The 17,838-nt window shown below is 41.9% G+C and overlaps 1 protein-coding gene across 1 annotated transcript; it reads right to left on the bottom strand.

Annotated features, from left to right (window-relative positions):
• Positions 1–2,383: 2,383 nt before the first annotated feature.
• Positions 2,384–15,305, bottom strand: egr3 (early growth response 3). Its single transcript, XM_006625299.3, has 2 exons — positions 14,825–15,305; positions 2,384–9,630 (listed from the first exon to the last, which is right to left on the bottom strand). The coding sequence occupies exons 1-2, from the start codon at positions 14,976–14,978 to the stop codon at positions 8,528–8,530; spliced, it is 1,257 nt and encodes a 418-aa protein (XP_006625362.1). The 5' UTR covers positions 14,979–15,305; the 3' UTR covers positions 2,384–8,527.
• Positions 15,306–17,838: the final 2,533 nt, after the last annotated feature.

Genomic DNA, 17,838 nt, shown 5'->3' with positions numbered 1-17,838 from the left:
CCCTCCCATCGAAAACAAATTAAGAGTAGCCCGTGCCCGTGTAGAGGACAATTAAAATATTTACATTTCTTTCTAACTGTTCACAATGGAAACACGGGTATAAACCTCTCTAGCTGAAATAATCAAGCATAGTTTGCGGTGTTATCGTTCAATCACCAAGGTGGCGAGATAGTCGCTTTCATTTTAAGTACCTGTCCGGATTCTCTAGTCTAAGGAGTAACCTGAAGTTCACTTAAAACCAAGCCTAGTGTGAAACTAGGCTGCCGCCTCACCTAGCCGGTTACCAGGGCAACTACAGACTGCAGTCGTTCAAAGTTGGAGGACCTTAGTCATAATCGGTATTGTAACGCAACTGGGGCTCAGGCGGGCGCCCTTGCCGCATCAGGTCGGCCCCTGCACCGTCCGGGGCTCGAACCCGGGACTTCCGCGTCTCTCTGCAGCGACCTAGCCCCGTGAGCCAAAGAGAGATCTCTCCACAGCCCAGTAGCTGTGGTCCTGCTATCACAGGGAAGGGCGGTGACGTCACCCGCTCTGGTACGCCGGCTCTTACACACACTGCTTGTCGGCCGTAAGCGTTACACTCTCCCCCGCTTAAATCGCCGTCCCCGGCGAAGGGCTATCCCGCCCCGCTTCTGACACCAATGTAACGCAACGGGGGCTCAGGCGGGCGCCCTTGCCGCATTAGGTCGGCCCCTGCACCGTCCGGGGCTCGAACCCGGGACTTCCGCGTCTCTCTGCAGCGACCTAGCCCCGTGAGCCAAAGAGAGATCTCTGCAGCGACCTAGCCCCGTGAGCCAAAGAGAGATCTCTCTTTGGCTCACGGGGCTAGGTCGCTGCAGAGAGACGCGGAAGTCACGGGTTCGAGCCCCGGACGGTGCAGGGGCCGACCAGATGCGGCAAGGGCGCCCGCCCGAGCCCCCGTTGAGTTACATTGGTGTCAGAAGCGGGGCGGGATAGCCCTTCGCCGGGGACGGCGATTTAAGCGGGGGAGAGTGTAACGCTTACGGCCGACAGGCACTGTGTAAGAGCCGGCGTACCAGAGCGGGTGACGTCACCGCCCTTCCCTGTGATAGCAGGACCACAGCTACTGGGCTGTGAAGAGATCTCTCTTTGGCTCACGGGGCTAGGTCGCTGCAGAGAGACGCGGAAGTCCCGGGTTCGAGCCCCGGACGGTGCAGGGGCCGACCAGATGCGGCAAGGGCGCCCGCCCGAGCCCCCGTTGAGTTACATTGGTGTCAGAAGCGGGGCGGGATAGCCCTTCGCCGGGGACGGCGATTTAAGCGGGGGAGAGTGTAACGCTTACGGCCGACAGGCACTGTGTAAGAGCCGGCGTACCAGAGCGGGTGACGTCACCGCCCTTCCCTGTGATAGCAGGACCACAGCTACTGGGCTGTGAAGAGATCTCTCTTTGGCTCACGGGGCTAGGTCGCTGCAGAGAGACGCGGAAGTCCCGGGTTCGAGCCCCGGACGGTGCAGGGGCCGACCTAATGCGGCAAGGGCGCCCGCCCGAGCCCCCGTTGCGTTACAGTATTAACAAGCCTGCAATAACGACATTGAAAACGGTAACTAAATTCCACGATCATTCCCTTGTTTAAACATAAGTATCTTGGAACCTAATTTTGAACGCAGTCTATTAGCGCTTGCAAAGCTACAATATGAGACGACCAAAAAAATTTAAAGGTTAAACTACGTATGTTCATGGTATGCGTCAGAGTCGCGGTGGTTAATTACAATTTAACATTCCCATCTGCTCTAAACCTTGAACAAGCAATTAAAATTGACCACGACACAGTCCTACACTGTAGACAGTGCCTTTATGTCATGCTTGTTTCCTGTAAGCCTGAAGTGATACCACAAAACAGAGAATTAAACAGTCCAACCACGACCAAATGTTAGGTTTGAAAACGATAATGAATATGAGAAAAAAAAACCCTTAACCTTAGTTTTTTAAACCCCCCTAACTACCTTTATACAATTCGGGTCAGAAAAGTTTTCAGATAAGGTGGCTGGATGCCTTCCGATGCCGCCGGTATTGCAGCTAATTGGAGATGGGATGGCTGACTGCCAGTAACGCATAAGAAAATAAAATTGCTCGTTAAACAACACTAAACCTAAAGAGACGTCCGTTTTGATTCTTTTTACATAGCCCTGGTTTTGCCGCCATGGTCTCCAGTGTCCTCAGTACCTGCAGGGTGTATTTTCCAGGGATCTGCGATGCGATTGGATCGAGTCTTATTGTTATCAGTAGCTAGTTTTAAACTCTGGGATATTGTCGCAAGAACTTTTTCCTTTCGGTATCGGTCTACAGCACATACAACATTCACACGGTAAGAGACTTGAACAGGGATAAGCTGGAAAAAATCTCATTTTTCATTAAAAAAAGAAAACATAAAACAGTTTTTAATTTTCTGTCTTCATGATAGGATACGTTTGCTTAATTGAAGTTAAACACATTGTACAAACAAGAAAACAAGAAGGAACTTTTCTAGACACAGTTTATCTGGTTCCCATCTGCCTGTGCCACACAAATCATGCTAATTTGGCACGAGTTTCAGTTTATGTTTTTCTTTACTTTGTGCATTTCATCTCTGTGCCTTCACTGGCACATTTTAGGTCTATACACTACGAACCTAAGGATTGTTTCCATTAAAACAAGACACCTGCTATAACAGAGAGTGAACTTCCTTCTGACTTCCATTTACTACTGATGTGCTAAACCAGAAAAGGCCTGTCTTAACAACTACAAAACATAAATACTTTTTTGCTAACCTATCAAAATAAAAAGGTACTAATCAGTATAGAATGTTTTCAAGATTGAATATACACTTGGCATACATACAGATACATGTTGGTCCCGGTACTACCAAATGGCAACACAATGGTGTTCATTTCTGAGACACAAACTAAAGCTGGCAGGCATCACAAATTGACTGATACAAACACACAAACAGCAAACAAAAGAAACCTTTGAATAACAGCCACATCCAGGAGATGGAGAGTTGAAGACATTAAAATGGCACACTTCAAGGTTCTGGGTTAACAGAACTGACGACCCCCTCAATGTAACATTTCTCATTCCTTTAAAGCACAGGGCAAGGTGCTGGACAGATTGCAGAGGAAACCGATATCTCCCCATAGTACAGCACATGGTGTCACAGTGTTTTTTTTAATCTCCCACACTGTCATTCCAACATGTCTCACTTATTCCCTGGAAAAAATAACTTCTTAAGTTCTCCTGCCCACCTCTGCTGACTTAAATACTTAAATGACTGCTGACTTACTCCACAGATACGATGGTGGTGTGATTCCTAATGGAGATGAAGGTGGCACCATCAGACTCATTTAACTTGTCAGACGTTCAGAAGAGAGTCTCAGAAGATGAGTAAGTAATCACGCTGTCACCAAACTCAAAGACTTTGTTTTACATTAGTTATTACATACTGGGAGAATTGGAACCTTTGCATTATTTGCTTAGTCAAGATAGATACTTTTACATATTGATTATTTGATTCATCTGTTTTTTGGAGTTGGACAATTGTTCTGTGAGTATGTCTTTTCGAAGATTTTTTTGTGACTTTCTAGTGTTATTGAACATTTTAAAAGCAACATGGAGCTCATAGAAATATCAAAGATTGTATGGGCCAGAAAGTATTAAGCAAAAGGATTATGGTGCAAATCTGTTAGGACACTGACCCAGCACAATAAATTTAAGAAATATTATACCTTTAAATGTGAACAATTCTGCTCATATTGCTAATGAAATCTGTGGCCACTGAACGTCTATTATAATTGAGTCCTTCAGACAAAGATTCATATATTTTGTATATTATATATTATCCATTTTGAAATATGCCGTCTTTCTCTGTGATCTTCCGCTAAATGTTGTCCTAAGACCCACTATATAATATTCATTACTATAGAATCAATCATGAATACTGGGGATTGAACGGAGCCAGAGCCACATCATCTGTATGGCTAAAAAAGTTAAAAACAAAGTCCTTAATGAGTCTTAATCTGAAGGATTCAATTATCTTCCAGGTAATTATTTCTTATAATGTTTAATTTAAAAAATGCAACAGGAAAAAGGCCTCATTCAATCATTGTGGGCTTCTAATATTTAGCCTATGGAAAAATGTAGGTCTAGAAGGCAAATCTCCCATCGTGTCTTAGAGGGGATGGAGCACAGGCTAACTCACTGTGAGCTTCCTCACACTAGAACACTTCCCCCAATTTGCCCCACCCTGCCCTAGAGGTACCACCCACACAGGGATGGAAAGGGCGGGATCAATTCTCATTCTCCAGCATCCAGGCCCTCTGCCAGACCTCCAGAGGTGCCCAAGTGAGACAAAGTAACCATTTTGTCCCCGACGTGCGCTCGTGTCTTTTGGGGGCTAGGTTGCCACAACTAATTCGAAACAGTCTTGAATGCAGTAAAAGGACAGGAACATTATGAACTTCTCTATTCCCTGTCTCTGCACTTGGTGCTTTTGCTCCTGTGGAACATTTTCTACAGCTTTAAAGGTACAATAGAAGGTGATGTATGGAAAAGAGAAATCAGATGTCTTTTTTTAGAGTACAGCATGGACCTTTGGGGGAGTTAGCAAGTAGAGGGAGATTTGCATCTAAGCACAGACTTTGAAAAGTATCTTGATCTTTTTTTTTTACTTGAAGCCTGCCTCAATATTACTTGATCATATCTGATGCTCTTTCACAAGAGATGTTTCTATAATATCACAAAAATCTAGTTTGGTTTATTTAATCTACTTAATGTTATTTCTATATTGCAATAGAACTGATTATGGACTGATGAAAACCAAGGGAGGTGGCAAGGCCTACAGGTCAGCTTCTAATATTTCAGTTAGACTTTTTTTTTAAATAAAAGCTCACAAAAGCATCACGTGTAATGATGCATGTTTTTCATGCACAAAGCTGCATTTTCATCAATCAGTAAATTTAGAACTGCCACATCAAGATAAATTTCCATCAGTGTAACAAACCCAAATGTAAAATGAGAATCACCCAAGCGGCACTTTAAAGTTGTCATTTCAATCACCACAAGCCAAACAGATGCTTTTGTAGCCTGATAAAAGTGAAAAACGCAAAACTTTTTTGTTGGTTTTTATTTTCTTTTATAATAAACACCCTCATCCAGCTGTTCCTCCATAGATTTATATTTACATTATTTATAATAACTTTAGGATTCCAAAATTATAAAAGAATGCACCACGTCTGACTTTCTCAACGCTCAGACATGGAAATATTCTTGAGTAAGCTTTACCAAAGGTTAGATATTCAGCAGGTGTTAGCCAGTTCAGTAATATCCAAACAAATGAGAAAAGTATCTTTGTGTGAACTGAATTATGACCATACAACATTCTATTTTGTATATTTACAATTATTTTGCTGTGTCAATAAGGATTTGAATAAATCCTTTATATATATACATTCAGTCACTTCATATATATATGAATATATATACACACACAGACACAACAGTTTAATACTGAAAACAACAACTGTGCTCTTTACATTCTGTGTATAAAAGTTGATTCTTTTGTTGTAGTAATGTATTTCAAACTTAATCCATACAGAAAGACTAATGCCTCAGTCTCTCGGCTATTCTCTCCACGCCAATGCCAAATTGATTTCATTAAATTCTTGCAGGTCATTTTCAGTGCAGAGTATAATATAGTGACAATATTCAATTGAATTCTGTACTGTGTCACTGAAGCAGCCTTACAGAACTCTTAAGTGCTGTACTAAACAAATTCAAACAATCGTAACTGACCAATGTAGCATTAGACAGACCTAAGGGCGAGGTCTAAGTCAACAGCATTATAATATGACATTGTAAGTCATAAAGACTTTCACATCTCATTCCAGTCTCAATCAGAAATGTTTTTTTTTTCAATACAGAGGTTCTTAGCACTGTACTTTGATTCTTGGAACAGTTCTAGAGTCATTAAAGTTGTTTATCTTCTGCCCGTTTTTGGAACAATTATACAATAATAATCAACAATACATTATTTGCATTTTAGAAAGTCTTTTGTTACCTTTCTAACAGCTGTATAGTATTCAAATAAGAACCAGAGACATTTGTAGGAATGTAACAAACTCCTGAAAAAAAAAGACTAAGCAACCAAGCATGAAGGAAATAAAAATGGCGGCTATAATTTACAATGTTTACGGCATCAGGTGAATGTTTTACGTTACATATACAGCCTTTTACCAGAAGACATGATTGAAATGAGATCCGAAAGGCCATGCTGATTTGACTTTTCCACATAACCAAAACACGTATTTAGCTCAGAAGGAGATGAGAACCTACAAAAACTGATTGGAAAGAATCACGTTGCTTTTACAAGCAGCTCAAACGCCCTGTACTCCCCAGAGTATCATGGTTTCAAACTGTTGAATGCCCCACAGTGTTTCGGACCTACTTCCTTCAATTTCCATTCCATTTCAGGTTTAACTGAGGCCGGGGAATAAGGGTGCAGCAAACAACATTTTGGCATTGTGTGTCAAATGTATGTAAATGACAAAGTGCAAGACGAACCTGTGTATATGACGTCAGAACCCCACCTACTTCAAGCATGTAAAGCACATGGCGATCAAAACATCATCAGCTTAACAACTTCATGTAAATAGCTACCCTGTTTCTTCCAAAGGCCAGTATTCATCTCTTACAAATGTTGCTACATGCAGTATTGCCTGTGTACAATTAATAGGAGAGTGGAACTGTAAGCAGGCTGTAGAATGCCTCTCCATGCTTGAAGAAAATTTAAGGACCAACATTTTCTGGCATTACTACCTGAGTCAGAGCAAATCACCAAGGATCAACTCCTACTTTTTTATCAGGAGCAAACCAACACGACTGGCCAAAGTTTAAGACTGCTGAACAAAAGGGCCAACCATTCTTCTTCTCTCTAATTGCATTGGCAATCTACTGTGGGTTTTTGCCCAGAAAACAAAGGGCAGGATTTCTACAGTGCATTTCACTGGCTTTAGATTATTCAAAGTTTGGAGTCCATCTGCTGAGAAATGCAGGTCTCTCCTCTGTCCCCCCATTTTTTAAATTCATGTAGTGCTTTTACAACATTGTTGATATGATGTCATTAAGTTCTGTACTGATTATGGATCACTTGCTGGATAGTCATTGGTATATTAGTCTACATTGCAAGCTGGCAAAGCGAATTATTCCCTTATTATGATTGTATTTTTATTATATGTAAAAAAGAGCATATAATGTGCTTAATAAAAAAAATTATATTATGCACTTTCTTTGCATGTGTCACAGGTTAAAAGTGTCTTATCCTGCTGAAATGTAATAATTGAGAGTGTTTATTGAAAATCTTTCTTCCAACGCACAGGATCCATATCAGTATATGTACACCATTTGCACATTTGTGTCTTATTCACAATATGCTGTGACAGAATTTAGTTTTCTGTTAAAATTTTAGAGATGTCTCTCCCCTGATATGTTGTATATTTTTTACATTTCCTAATTAGGCAAAAATAGTAAACAAGCATATATATTTAAAACAGCAGCTGATGGAAAGAACACTTCAAGTTTGAAGTGAAGGCCTAGACTCACTGTTACACAAACTTCATTTAACATACTTTGTCAAGTCACTAGGAATGTCAATGAAGGAGTGATTTTCCAATATGGAAGCTAAATCATAGGGAATGTCTTCTATGAAGGTATAAGGATCAGCCATAATATAAGTCTTCATAACACAAGACTTGTCATAAACCTGGGCTTTGCTTGAACCAGGACACATTCTTGAAACCAAAAACTAACTGTATAGTCACATTCTCTTTTGGCACATTCTCTTATGGCAACATTTGCATTTTTTCCATCAACCCCCTCTCTGACAGTTTAAATAGAAAGATAAGGAAACAAAGGCGCATCAAATAAGGAATTATCGACGTTAAGCAGTGTCCATTGTATTCTGAAATCATACAAACCAAAAAAAAAAACTAATTAAGCATCCAAGTGGCCGAAATGCCAATATAGCTCACCTTGTGTTTTGAAAAGGCGGTATTGTAAAAGCGTTTATTTTAGCCGAAACCGTGGTCATCTCGACAACCCTCCCCCATCTCCAGATTCTAAGTGTTTTTTTTTCTCCGTTCCGAAGTGAGATTAAAAGCGGTCCGAACAATACTGGATATGGAATTCCACACTGCGGTGCTGTGTCCTCAAAGGAAGGCTGGCAGTGCCAGCATGGCATGGCATTGCCCCGGCACTTTGGACTCCCCCTGCTGGCCGACGCCAGCAGGGACCCCCCGCGGCCCGGCCACCTGATCTCTCTGCGCAGAATCAATGGGACCCACTCGGCACTGTTCCTCCTGGAAGTGCAAAACAGTCCAGCTTACAATGAAAGGAGGAAGAGTTTGTTTTAAAAGCAGAGGGAGAGTCCCATCCTTTTTGCAATTTTAACGTCGGGTCTCTCGTTTCGTACCACGAAGGTCTTTTTGGAAAACACTACAATCTTTGCGTCCCGTCGGGGTTTGCGTCCGTGTCTCTTTAGGCGCAGGTGGTCACGGTCATGATGCTCCCCCCGCTGCCGCCGGCGCTGCCGCAGGAGCCGGGAGGCGAGCTGTGGCTGCCCGCCGCCGTCCCCGCCGCTTTCTCCGCCAGCTTTTTGTCCTTCTGCTTGAGGTGCACCTTGGCGTGCCGCTTGCGCTCGTCGCTGCGGGCGAACTTGCGGCCGCAGAACTCGCAGGCGAAGGGCTTCTCTCCGGTGTGCGTGCGGATGTGCGTGGTCAGATGGTCGCTGCGGCTGAAGGAGCGCATGCAGATGCGGCACTGGAAGGGCTTGTGGCCGGTGTGGATGCGGAGGTGGCGGGTCAGCTCGTCCGAGCGGGAGAAGCGGCGGTCGCAGTTCTCCGCTGGGCAGGCGTGGGGCCGCTCGTGGACCGGGGTCTTGCTGGGGCGGTTGGGGTACTTCCGGGGACGGATGGGCTTGAGCGTCAGGGTCTGGGGAGGCTGGTGGTGCTGAGGGGCGTGCTGCTGGCCCCCTACGAACCCTGGGTGGATTTGCTGCTTGTCCTTGAAGGCCCGGATGGTCTCCAGGGGTGTGATAGGCGGGGGGTTGACCCGGATCGGGTCCATGCTTTGGAAGGGCTTGTGCTCCATTACGCTGACCTCCCCTTGGTGATGGAAAAGGTTGTAATCTGGAATCATGGAGAAGAGACTTCCATCCATGGAGGGCTTGCTAGTGGTGTGGTAGTCAGTGTTCGGGTAGGGCAGAGGGGTGGTGGTGGCAGGGCTGTGGAAGGACACCTGATCTTGGTACATGTCACTGCAGGAGGAATAAGCCGGCAGGGGAGTTCCGTACACCTGCTCCAGCTCTGAAGATTGGCCGCCCATGTTGCCGGCAGATGAGGTCTGCGTGGTGATGGCCCCAGGCGACGGGGACACCCCCAGGATCCCTGCGCTCACCAGGCTGATGATGTTGTTGTCTGAGCACCAGCCCGAACTGCCAATCCCACCCGAGGGAGGCGTGTCGAAGGCAAACTTGCCCAGGTAGGTCACCGTCTGTCCGCTGCGGTTGGGTGGGAAACTGGAACCGTACTGGAGTTCTGGAGTCCCCTTCTCGTTACCCATTCCCAAATCCATGATATTGTCTGAACAGCAGAAAGAGAGGGAAAACAAATGTCATAACATACCTACATCCACTGACTCAGTCAACTAAAAAAAAACCTCAGACCGTCGAGCAACATCTCGTTATTTCCTCATCAACTTCAACACTGTATACCAACACTTAAGAAACTGTTACCAAAAGCATTATTTTATTGTTTGACAGAACAAAATCAGCCGTCTCTAGAATCACAAGACACGAGAGCCTGCAGTTCATCTCATCACTGTAGCCAAAGCCCGTGTGAACATTTTTGAGGCGTGTTCAGGGTTGCACAACAAAAAAAAAAGAGGCAGATTTTCTTTTGCTGGTATTACTGAGAGAAATAGAAAGTTCAGAAGAGAAAACAATGCAATCCATCACAAACCTGTTGATACAGTACGCTGTTGCCTGACTTAAGTCAAAGACAGACCGTCGCTGTGAGGGCTTGCTGTGACAGCTCTCGCGTCAATAAGATACTGCACACCCCTACAACTGAGTCACAGCCCTCCCTTGAGCAAGAGTATCGAATTGTGTGGTGGGTTAAAGTGAAAAGTACAGACTCCTCTGAAAGGTGCATCTTTGGGGGATGACATATGAATCTTTCCCAGCTACCTGATCTGGAGCCTACATTTACTGTTGTCCATATTATTGATCTTTAGTTTAGGAATGATTCGTTTCAGATTTGTATTGTTCTACAATAATGTAAGCAAAGGCACTGACAAATCACAACAACCATATGAAAACTACCGTCCGTCTTATAGCTTCTCAGCACATCTGTATGAGCTGAACTGGAAGGCATTTAACCTGCTTGGAGTAAATATACTACAACCCTGGCAAACAGAAAATGTCAAAATTGCTAATGCTTTAAAACCAAACAGAATCCTGTGGTATACCAATGAAAAGCACTGTGTAGATGAACATGTACAAAGGTGTAGATGTGTCATACACACTTACACAAGACTTGTCTTGAAACTAAATGTTTAGTATATAACAAGAAGCAGAGGACATGGTTTTTAATTGCTTGCTTCATCTGTGGTATTGTGGCATGCCTTAAAAATAAATAATGTACTCAATATACATTTTGTAACAGACGTGCATTTTTAAAGACAGCTGCATCTCAAGCAAAAGCTCCGGCCAATAATTGTGCCTATGATGTAGACATGAAGTTTGGAGAGTGTGTGTACAGAGAACTTCCATTTTAAAATGAGCACTCCCAAATCTAGTGGGAATTGTTTGGTTTTCCTCTCAACTGTTTTGCTTCCCTTGCTGTAATAATAAGCCTTCTGTTTAAGATTCTGCATCAGGCTCTGCACAATATGCATAGCCAAGCTACTAGATCCCTCTGTGTTGTGTCCATTTGTTTTGTGCTTGGTGTTTTGTATATAGTAAATGATGTCATTATATGGAAGACCTCTCCGTAACACTATTCAGTTCTAGCATTTGCAATTCAGTTATCATAGATGCAATACAAACCAAAACAGAAACATAAATGTACTTATTACACATATTTTCTAGTATTTTCTAATGTTATGAATTTACTTCATGTATTAATATGTCAGAGAGAAGAAGATACAAGGTATCAAAAAGATACAAACATATATTCATCTACCGTATAAAATTTGTCTTTTAAAAACCAGGAATTTACTTGGATTTCAAAATGATATCCCTCCCTAATTAACAGGCTATTTTTAAATAATTATTTTGGAATTCAGTTTAATGTATTTCCAGAATAAAGTACTTATAGAATTTAGTCTTATGTATATACCTGGCTTTGATAATCCAAATTATATAATCCAGTACCTGGAAGTAAAAACTGGTGAACAATAAACAAAGAAATAGTTGATTTTATCATATAATATTAATGTATAGCTGAAGAGGAATTAACCCCTTAGCTGTTTTTGAAGAGCTGTCTTCATTTTACATATGTTAACATTAGAAAACAAAGGATAAACACAGGGTAGGACTAACATTTCAGATCAAGCACACAGTGTATTGCTAAGCAATTAATTCAAAACGTTTGTTTCTTTAGTAACTGCATTACACATGAGCTGATGAAATGTAAATTTATTGGCAATTCCAACATGTGCTCATTCAGAACCTTCAAAAGTCAGTTGAGTGGCCTGGGAGAAATTTACTTGAAGAGACAGACCACTAACGCATTCCATTCCACTAGCCAGCTGTTCAAGCAGGGCTCTGTAAAGCAGAGTGGCTGATTGAATGCACAAGGAAAGAAGTGTTAAGCAAAAGCATTTTTTAAGGAAACCTTCTTAACTATAGCTAAAATAGTAGGTCTCTCAAGTCTATAAACTATTACCCCTTCAATGAGACTTAAAGTTGCTTCAACCAAATTTGCAAAAACCATTCGGCACAGATTTCTGTTCTGATCCCCTTTCGATATTTTGATTGATTAATTGATTGATAATTATGTGAATTGATTACTAAAACGAAGACTGGTTCTCATTCTCATATGAAGCCTTATAAATATCACCAATATAGTCAAGTTCATTTAAAGGTTTACACTGACAGAAGGGGATTAGAATGGGGAGAACATACCTGATTCAAGCATTTGGTTTCATTTTTAATTGCACATTATTGTATCAAATGTCCTGTTATGACAGATATAAAACAATATGAAGAAAAGCATGTCTATGGTCATGTCACAAAACGTGCACAGAGTACTTTAATTTTCTGCTACAGGAATTGCCCCTATGTTGGCTCCTTGTAAAGGAACTGAAATGATATGGGATCTGTTTAGAGGTAAACTAAAACAGCAGTATCTGAAAGAACAATAATGGACAAATCTAAGTGTAATGAAGGGTTCAATCCCTGCCTCTGTTTTAAAATGCATACATTCCCAGTTTCATTCCTACTTATTTATGACTAAATGTGTTAAATATATCACTAATAAGTGTTGAATCAGGAAAAAGACAATCCAGTGGCAAATACGTGCTAAAAACCAGAATAAGTTATTTTTAAACACAGGCTTGTTTTGTTGATATTGCCTCTACAGTGTGCACGATCTGAATAGACACAGTCTATGCTGTATTCATGTATTTTGATGATGTTATTTAGAGTATATTATTGATCTCTTCTGAGTAGTTTCACGAATGGGGGAAAAACATTAATTTTTATTGGTGTTTAAATCAACTCAGCCTTAGTTGGGTTGAGTAATAGAACTCTCCGCAGCTCTCCGTTGATCTCAGACTTTATATATTGGGAAAGAGACCCATCTTTTTAAACTTTTTTTACCCAAACCAAAACATAACTCTGATAAGGAAGAAAACTTGAATTGCTCTCATACAGGACGTGTCTTCGGGAATGCAGTATCGTTTTAGTCATAAAACTATAGAGACGACATAATGGCATTCATATTCGACTCGTTTAAAGGGACAATCGCTCTTTAAGTAAAGACAACGGGGGTCAAGTCCTACTTTTGATATTAAAATAAATACAAATCAGAAAACACAACCCCCCTCCTCCGGAAAATCGAATGAGAATGACAACTCTTGCCTTAACACGAATCTCATACGCAAAGTGGTTGGGTTTCTTTCTTCAATATTTCATTGTTTCCTCGTTGGATTAAGCGAAATAGCAGATTTTGTTTCCTCAGTTGTGTGATTCCCAAAAAAAAATTTGACCTAAAAATGTTTCCGCGGTCATAAAACAAGACACTAACTGCACTTCCATGTAAAAACATCATTCATTAAAAAAAAATGATTTTACTGGATTCATCGGTTAATTTAATGTCACAAATATTATTTTTTCATACGATCAAATATCCCTAACGAGTAGTAAAATGCAAAATGACCGTTCTTTGTTGAATCTTAAAAAAACACGAATATGCATCTATATGAAGCGCACACTTTATTGACAATTGGACAGTTAACGCTTTGAAAATTAATACAGTGTATATACGCGTATCTTTTTAAATTAGCTATTAATCTCCTACTCCTGAAATGTACTATAGTGTTTCACGTGTACGGAAATACAGGACCATTTTCTCCTAAGCAATCGCTATGATGATCTTCATGTATTTTTTTTTTATTTTATATAACACTTTCCGTGATGAATCATCTCAAATCACTTTATAATAAAACAATCAACAAAAGAAACAGGTAGGATGCTGAAGACGGTTTTCCATGTGCGTAGTCAAAACTATAAAGAATCTTCATGCGGACAGAGCCTGTACGTAGATCACCTCAAGAACTATGAAACAGGCGCCTATCACCTCTGCAACTTCGTTATATTGTTACGTACATTTTTCTAAGTTGAAACATTGGTTCCGGTGTTTAAAACTGACTTGACACCCGAGAGCCGTGTCTCTATAGCGTATTTGCTTATTCGCTGTCAAGTACTTCAGGAAGACCGAAAAAAAACGTGTCACCGAAAGTAACAAGGGGATCATATAGAGAATGTAACACAATAGAAACTGTATAGGCAGATGGTTTACTGTACTGCACATTGCCATTGTACATGGTTCCACCCACATTTCAATACACACGCACGTATTTATACATATATGTTACATCTGTGTGTAAACACGTGGAATAGATGTCTTTAATTTGGAATTTCTTATGTAAGTGACTGTGGCTCACCGCTCCGTCAAATAAATTTACCCCCAATGAAAAGTAGATAGTGTACGTAGGTATGCTACAGTATACTTAACAGACATACTCAAATGTAACCGAGACTGATGTATGCCTTATATCGTACGCACTGTCACGTTTTAAGGCAATCATAGTAAAATAGAGCCTATTTGTAACAGGTTGGTGATTTTAAAGGACGTCCAGCGTATATCGTTTTTCTACGCGCAGACATCGGGTCTATCCTTAAGTACATGATACGCTGCGCAATCGTAACGAAACGGGAGAGTTCTGTAAGTGGAACAAGGCAAGATCATAAGCTTCGTATTTTCGCAAAATTTCATCTCCTCCGAAGGCGTTGAGTTCCTAGCCGAGGCCGACGGCTCCATCATCGCTTCATTACCAGTACTTAAAAATACTGTCTCTGGAAAACTGCGCTGCGCGAAAACAGGTGCTCGGCTCTCCGGCGCTGAGAAGCACTCTCAGCACTTTTAAGACAACTGTTGCCCACACTTCGCTGCCGAGATGCGTGCAGTAGTTACAACGAAGCGCAGCGATTTCAGGAGCTGGTATCGCACACCGTTCAACCGCCACATCTGCAACTGTTTTCATCCTTACCTGTATTCATCTGCGAATAGTGAGAAATAGTATCCGTGCTGGTGAAAATGTTCATAGACGTAGGAATGTCCTCTTCTGGGTAAAGACCATCGGGAATCGTATTTATTAAACTGCTCATGGTAAGAGGGAGTTTGTCCGCCAGTTTCCCTGTCATAGCAGTTTTTCAGTCTATCATAAATGGAGACGTACAGGTATCCGTACAGATACACCAGCTGTATTTTCAAAATGACAACACGGTAGAAGATCTACAGGGGAAAAGGAAAGAGAGAAATCCCAGGTATGATGTTGTAGATCCAACAGAAGTTCGCGACGAATGCAATGCTCTGTCTTATCCTTGAGAGCGAAATATATGATGACAGTAAAAAAAAATATTTTCCTTTAATGAGTGGTTTTTGTTGGGTTGTTGTTTTTTTTTCTAAGTCTCTGAATCAATGAAACGGTGCTACCAGTTGCACTAGTGTAGCGCAGCTCAGTGTATTGCTCAGACAGGGAACTCCAACGCTTGCTGGTATTAAATAGGGGGACGGAACAACTCTGTGACGTAGATGACCATTTATGGATACACAAAGCTTTGTGTGCTCACCAGACGTCACAATGGAAGTACCTCATAGTGGAACATTAGAGGCGGCAGCAGGAAGATGGCATGCTAGCAAGTTTAGCTCTAGGGAAGTAGGAGCTTTTAACAGTGACAAGACTCCAATCGGAGATTTATGGGCAACCAGGTTCTCTATCGCGGTGTGCACCTGCCGGTGCTGAATCGATGTTGTTGGAAATGCAAGCGTGCTTGGACTATTGCTTTAATGTGATAATGGACGTTGCACAATGTTCGATGGTGAAGGATGACAGTCGGCGTTTATCGCTTTCTGCCCGCAGTGCAATTACGGTACTACAATTAAGTTAACGCAGTTTTAAGTAAGCCCCTCATCTAGAGGTTTTCCTCAAGCGCTATGCAACCGGGACTCCGTGCACTTGCACCTTTGCAAGACACGCGCGGCTACTTCGTGTTCGTGTTAATTGCCGCTCCGTCAACAGCTCTTTAGATGGTGCAATATTTAAAGGTTGCAATTGTCATGTGCACAGATCGCGGTGCAGGCTAATTCGGGGCTTGTGGTTAACCCACAAACAATGCGCTGGCTACATGCTATTTGTCATTACGTTGGAGTCGATGCAGTTCCAACAATGACTAGCAATGCAGCATTTATTAAGATGAAGTTGTTTTCAGGCGGCCCCGGTAAATGCATAAACCTAGAAAAAAAAAAGTCGCGAGACGACCCTTTCCATTTGAGATTTTGGATTGTAATGAATTCAAAAGCCACAATTCAAATAAATTGCAACAGGAAGTGCAAGCCTTCGCGGCATCTATGAATCTGAAACTGGCGATTCGTAAGCTGCTCCGGTGGCAGACGCGTTCATTTACAACCGCTATTGTAATAATATCTATGTATGCATCCACTGATTTAAGCAACCACCTTTCCAGATATGCTCGCTGGAGAAAGAGATAAGGAGGTAAACACAGATAAAACTGCACATAAAACTTATGCCGACTAAAAGGGTATTAAATCAACACTAAAACAGACCCATCATAAAATACATAGATTTTTACGCATTTCACGTCTATTAGAACGCCAAATCGTTGCACTTCACATTTTTTTTAACGATGGATTTCAGATTCTGAACACGATTGCTGCGACACGCCGATGAGGATGCCACTTCAACAACAACAAGAAATCTATCTTAAAAATCGGGTAACCAGTAAGGATGTCAGATGCCCTAGAAAACGGGAGTTTTGCGATGGTGAACGGCGGACGCGCCGCAGTCACCCAGACCGGGTGCTCGGGTCACTCTCTATGGAAAGTGTCTGCGGACAGGTTTAGCGTGGTGGACTGCTGTACCATGAACCTCAGGCATGGAGAGCACTGGAACCTGTTCTGACCAGTCATGTTTTGTCCATTCTGTAAAGCTATTTGAGATTGTATTGAGGGTATCTAGTCATCTAGGTGCTCTCCGTCGATCTGAGACCGCTGTGACCCCCGTGCCATTACCATGGGCGGTGTAACTTATCTAGCAGTCAGCCCAGTCCATTCACGTAGCTGGAGGTCGTTCAGACTTAGACGTTGAATAGAGGATGGAGTGAGCCGTTCTCAGCAGTCACCTCGGGGTGCTCTGTGGATATTAGGTCAGACCTCGTGGTCTCCTGGCTCGTGCCACACCACAGTAGCCCCTGAACCTTCTCATAGTTGCGCCACAAAACTACGGTGTGTTGTGTTTGTTTTTTGGTGGCCTGCTATTGTATACAGAAGGTAATTCGCTTTTAAATAGCCGCAATTATATGCTGGCACAGATAATTGTTCTAGAATTCAGAGTGGGCAATTTTAATGGAAATGGTTTTCACTAATGCTTCTTTTAACGGGGATGTATAATTGAAATAATATTCATTTACAAGCCTATATGTGAATGTATGGTTGCTGTAATGTGCTTTTCAAATGTATATAAAAAAATAAACTTGGACTTTTTGTTTCCTGGATTATTATACAGGCCTGTATTGACTTGGGTTACTAATCTCACCTCCCCCCTCCTTTTGGGATAAGTTATTTTGCAACAATATCGAGTGTTTCAGCCTAGAGCATTATTGAAGATTAAAAAGAAAGAAACTTTCAAAAGCCAAAACAAAACTACCGTCGTTCCAGAAATCTGCAGGAAGTGTAGATACTCCCTCCATTTTTTCTTCAGATGGTCTAAGGAATTATGTGTGCTTGTTGACGGGTTCTAAAACGAGTCATTACAATCCATGGGTCTGGAGATGTGCATAACGATAAAATAAAACTCAAAACCATGTACTTTTTCAGTGTATACTGGCTCAGACTCAACAGATGCTACTTTTTCTGAACTGCGAGCACAGAGGCGTGATTGTTTGAAAACAGTGTTTACAACCCAGTACATTTCAAAACCTCCAGGGAGGGGAAAAGGAGTTCTGCAGGACAAAGATTTTTAATTACACAGACTTAATCGCTTGT

The sequence above is a fragment of the Lepisosteus oculatus genome, chromosome 2 (genome assembly GCF_040954835.1).
Source record: "Lepisosteus oculatus isolate fLepOcu1 chromosome 2, fLepOcu1.hap2, whole genome shotgun sequence".
NCBI lineage: Eukaryota > Metazoa > Chordata > Actinopteri > Semionotiformes > Lepisosteidae > Lepisosteus > Lepisosteus oculatus.
Note: the sequence above shows the minus strand (reverse complement) of the source record. Positions and strands in the feature narration are given on the sequence as shown.

What these genes read in the sequence shown, in the direction of transcription:
- egr3 (XM_006625299.3), bottom strand. Translation starts at nt 14,978, where the DNA reads ATGACAGGGAAACTGGCGGACAAACTCCCTCTTACCATGAGCAGTTTA. An exon ending in CTATTCGCAGATGAATACAG is followed by an intron (nt 9,631 to 14,824) that starts GTAAGGATGAAA and finishes TCTGCTGTTCAG; the next exon opens with ACAATATCATGGATTTGGGA.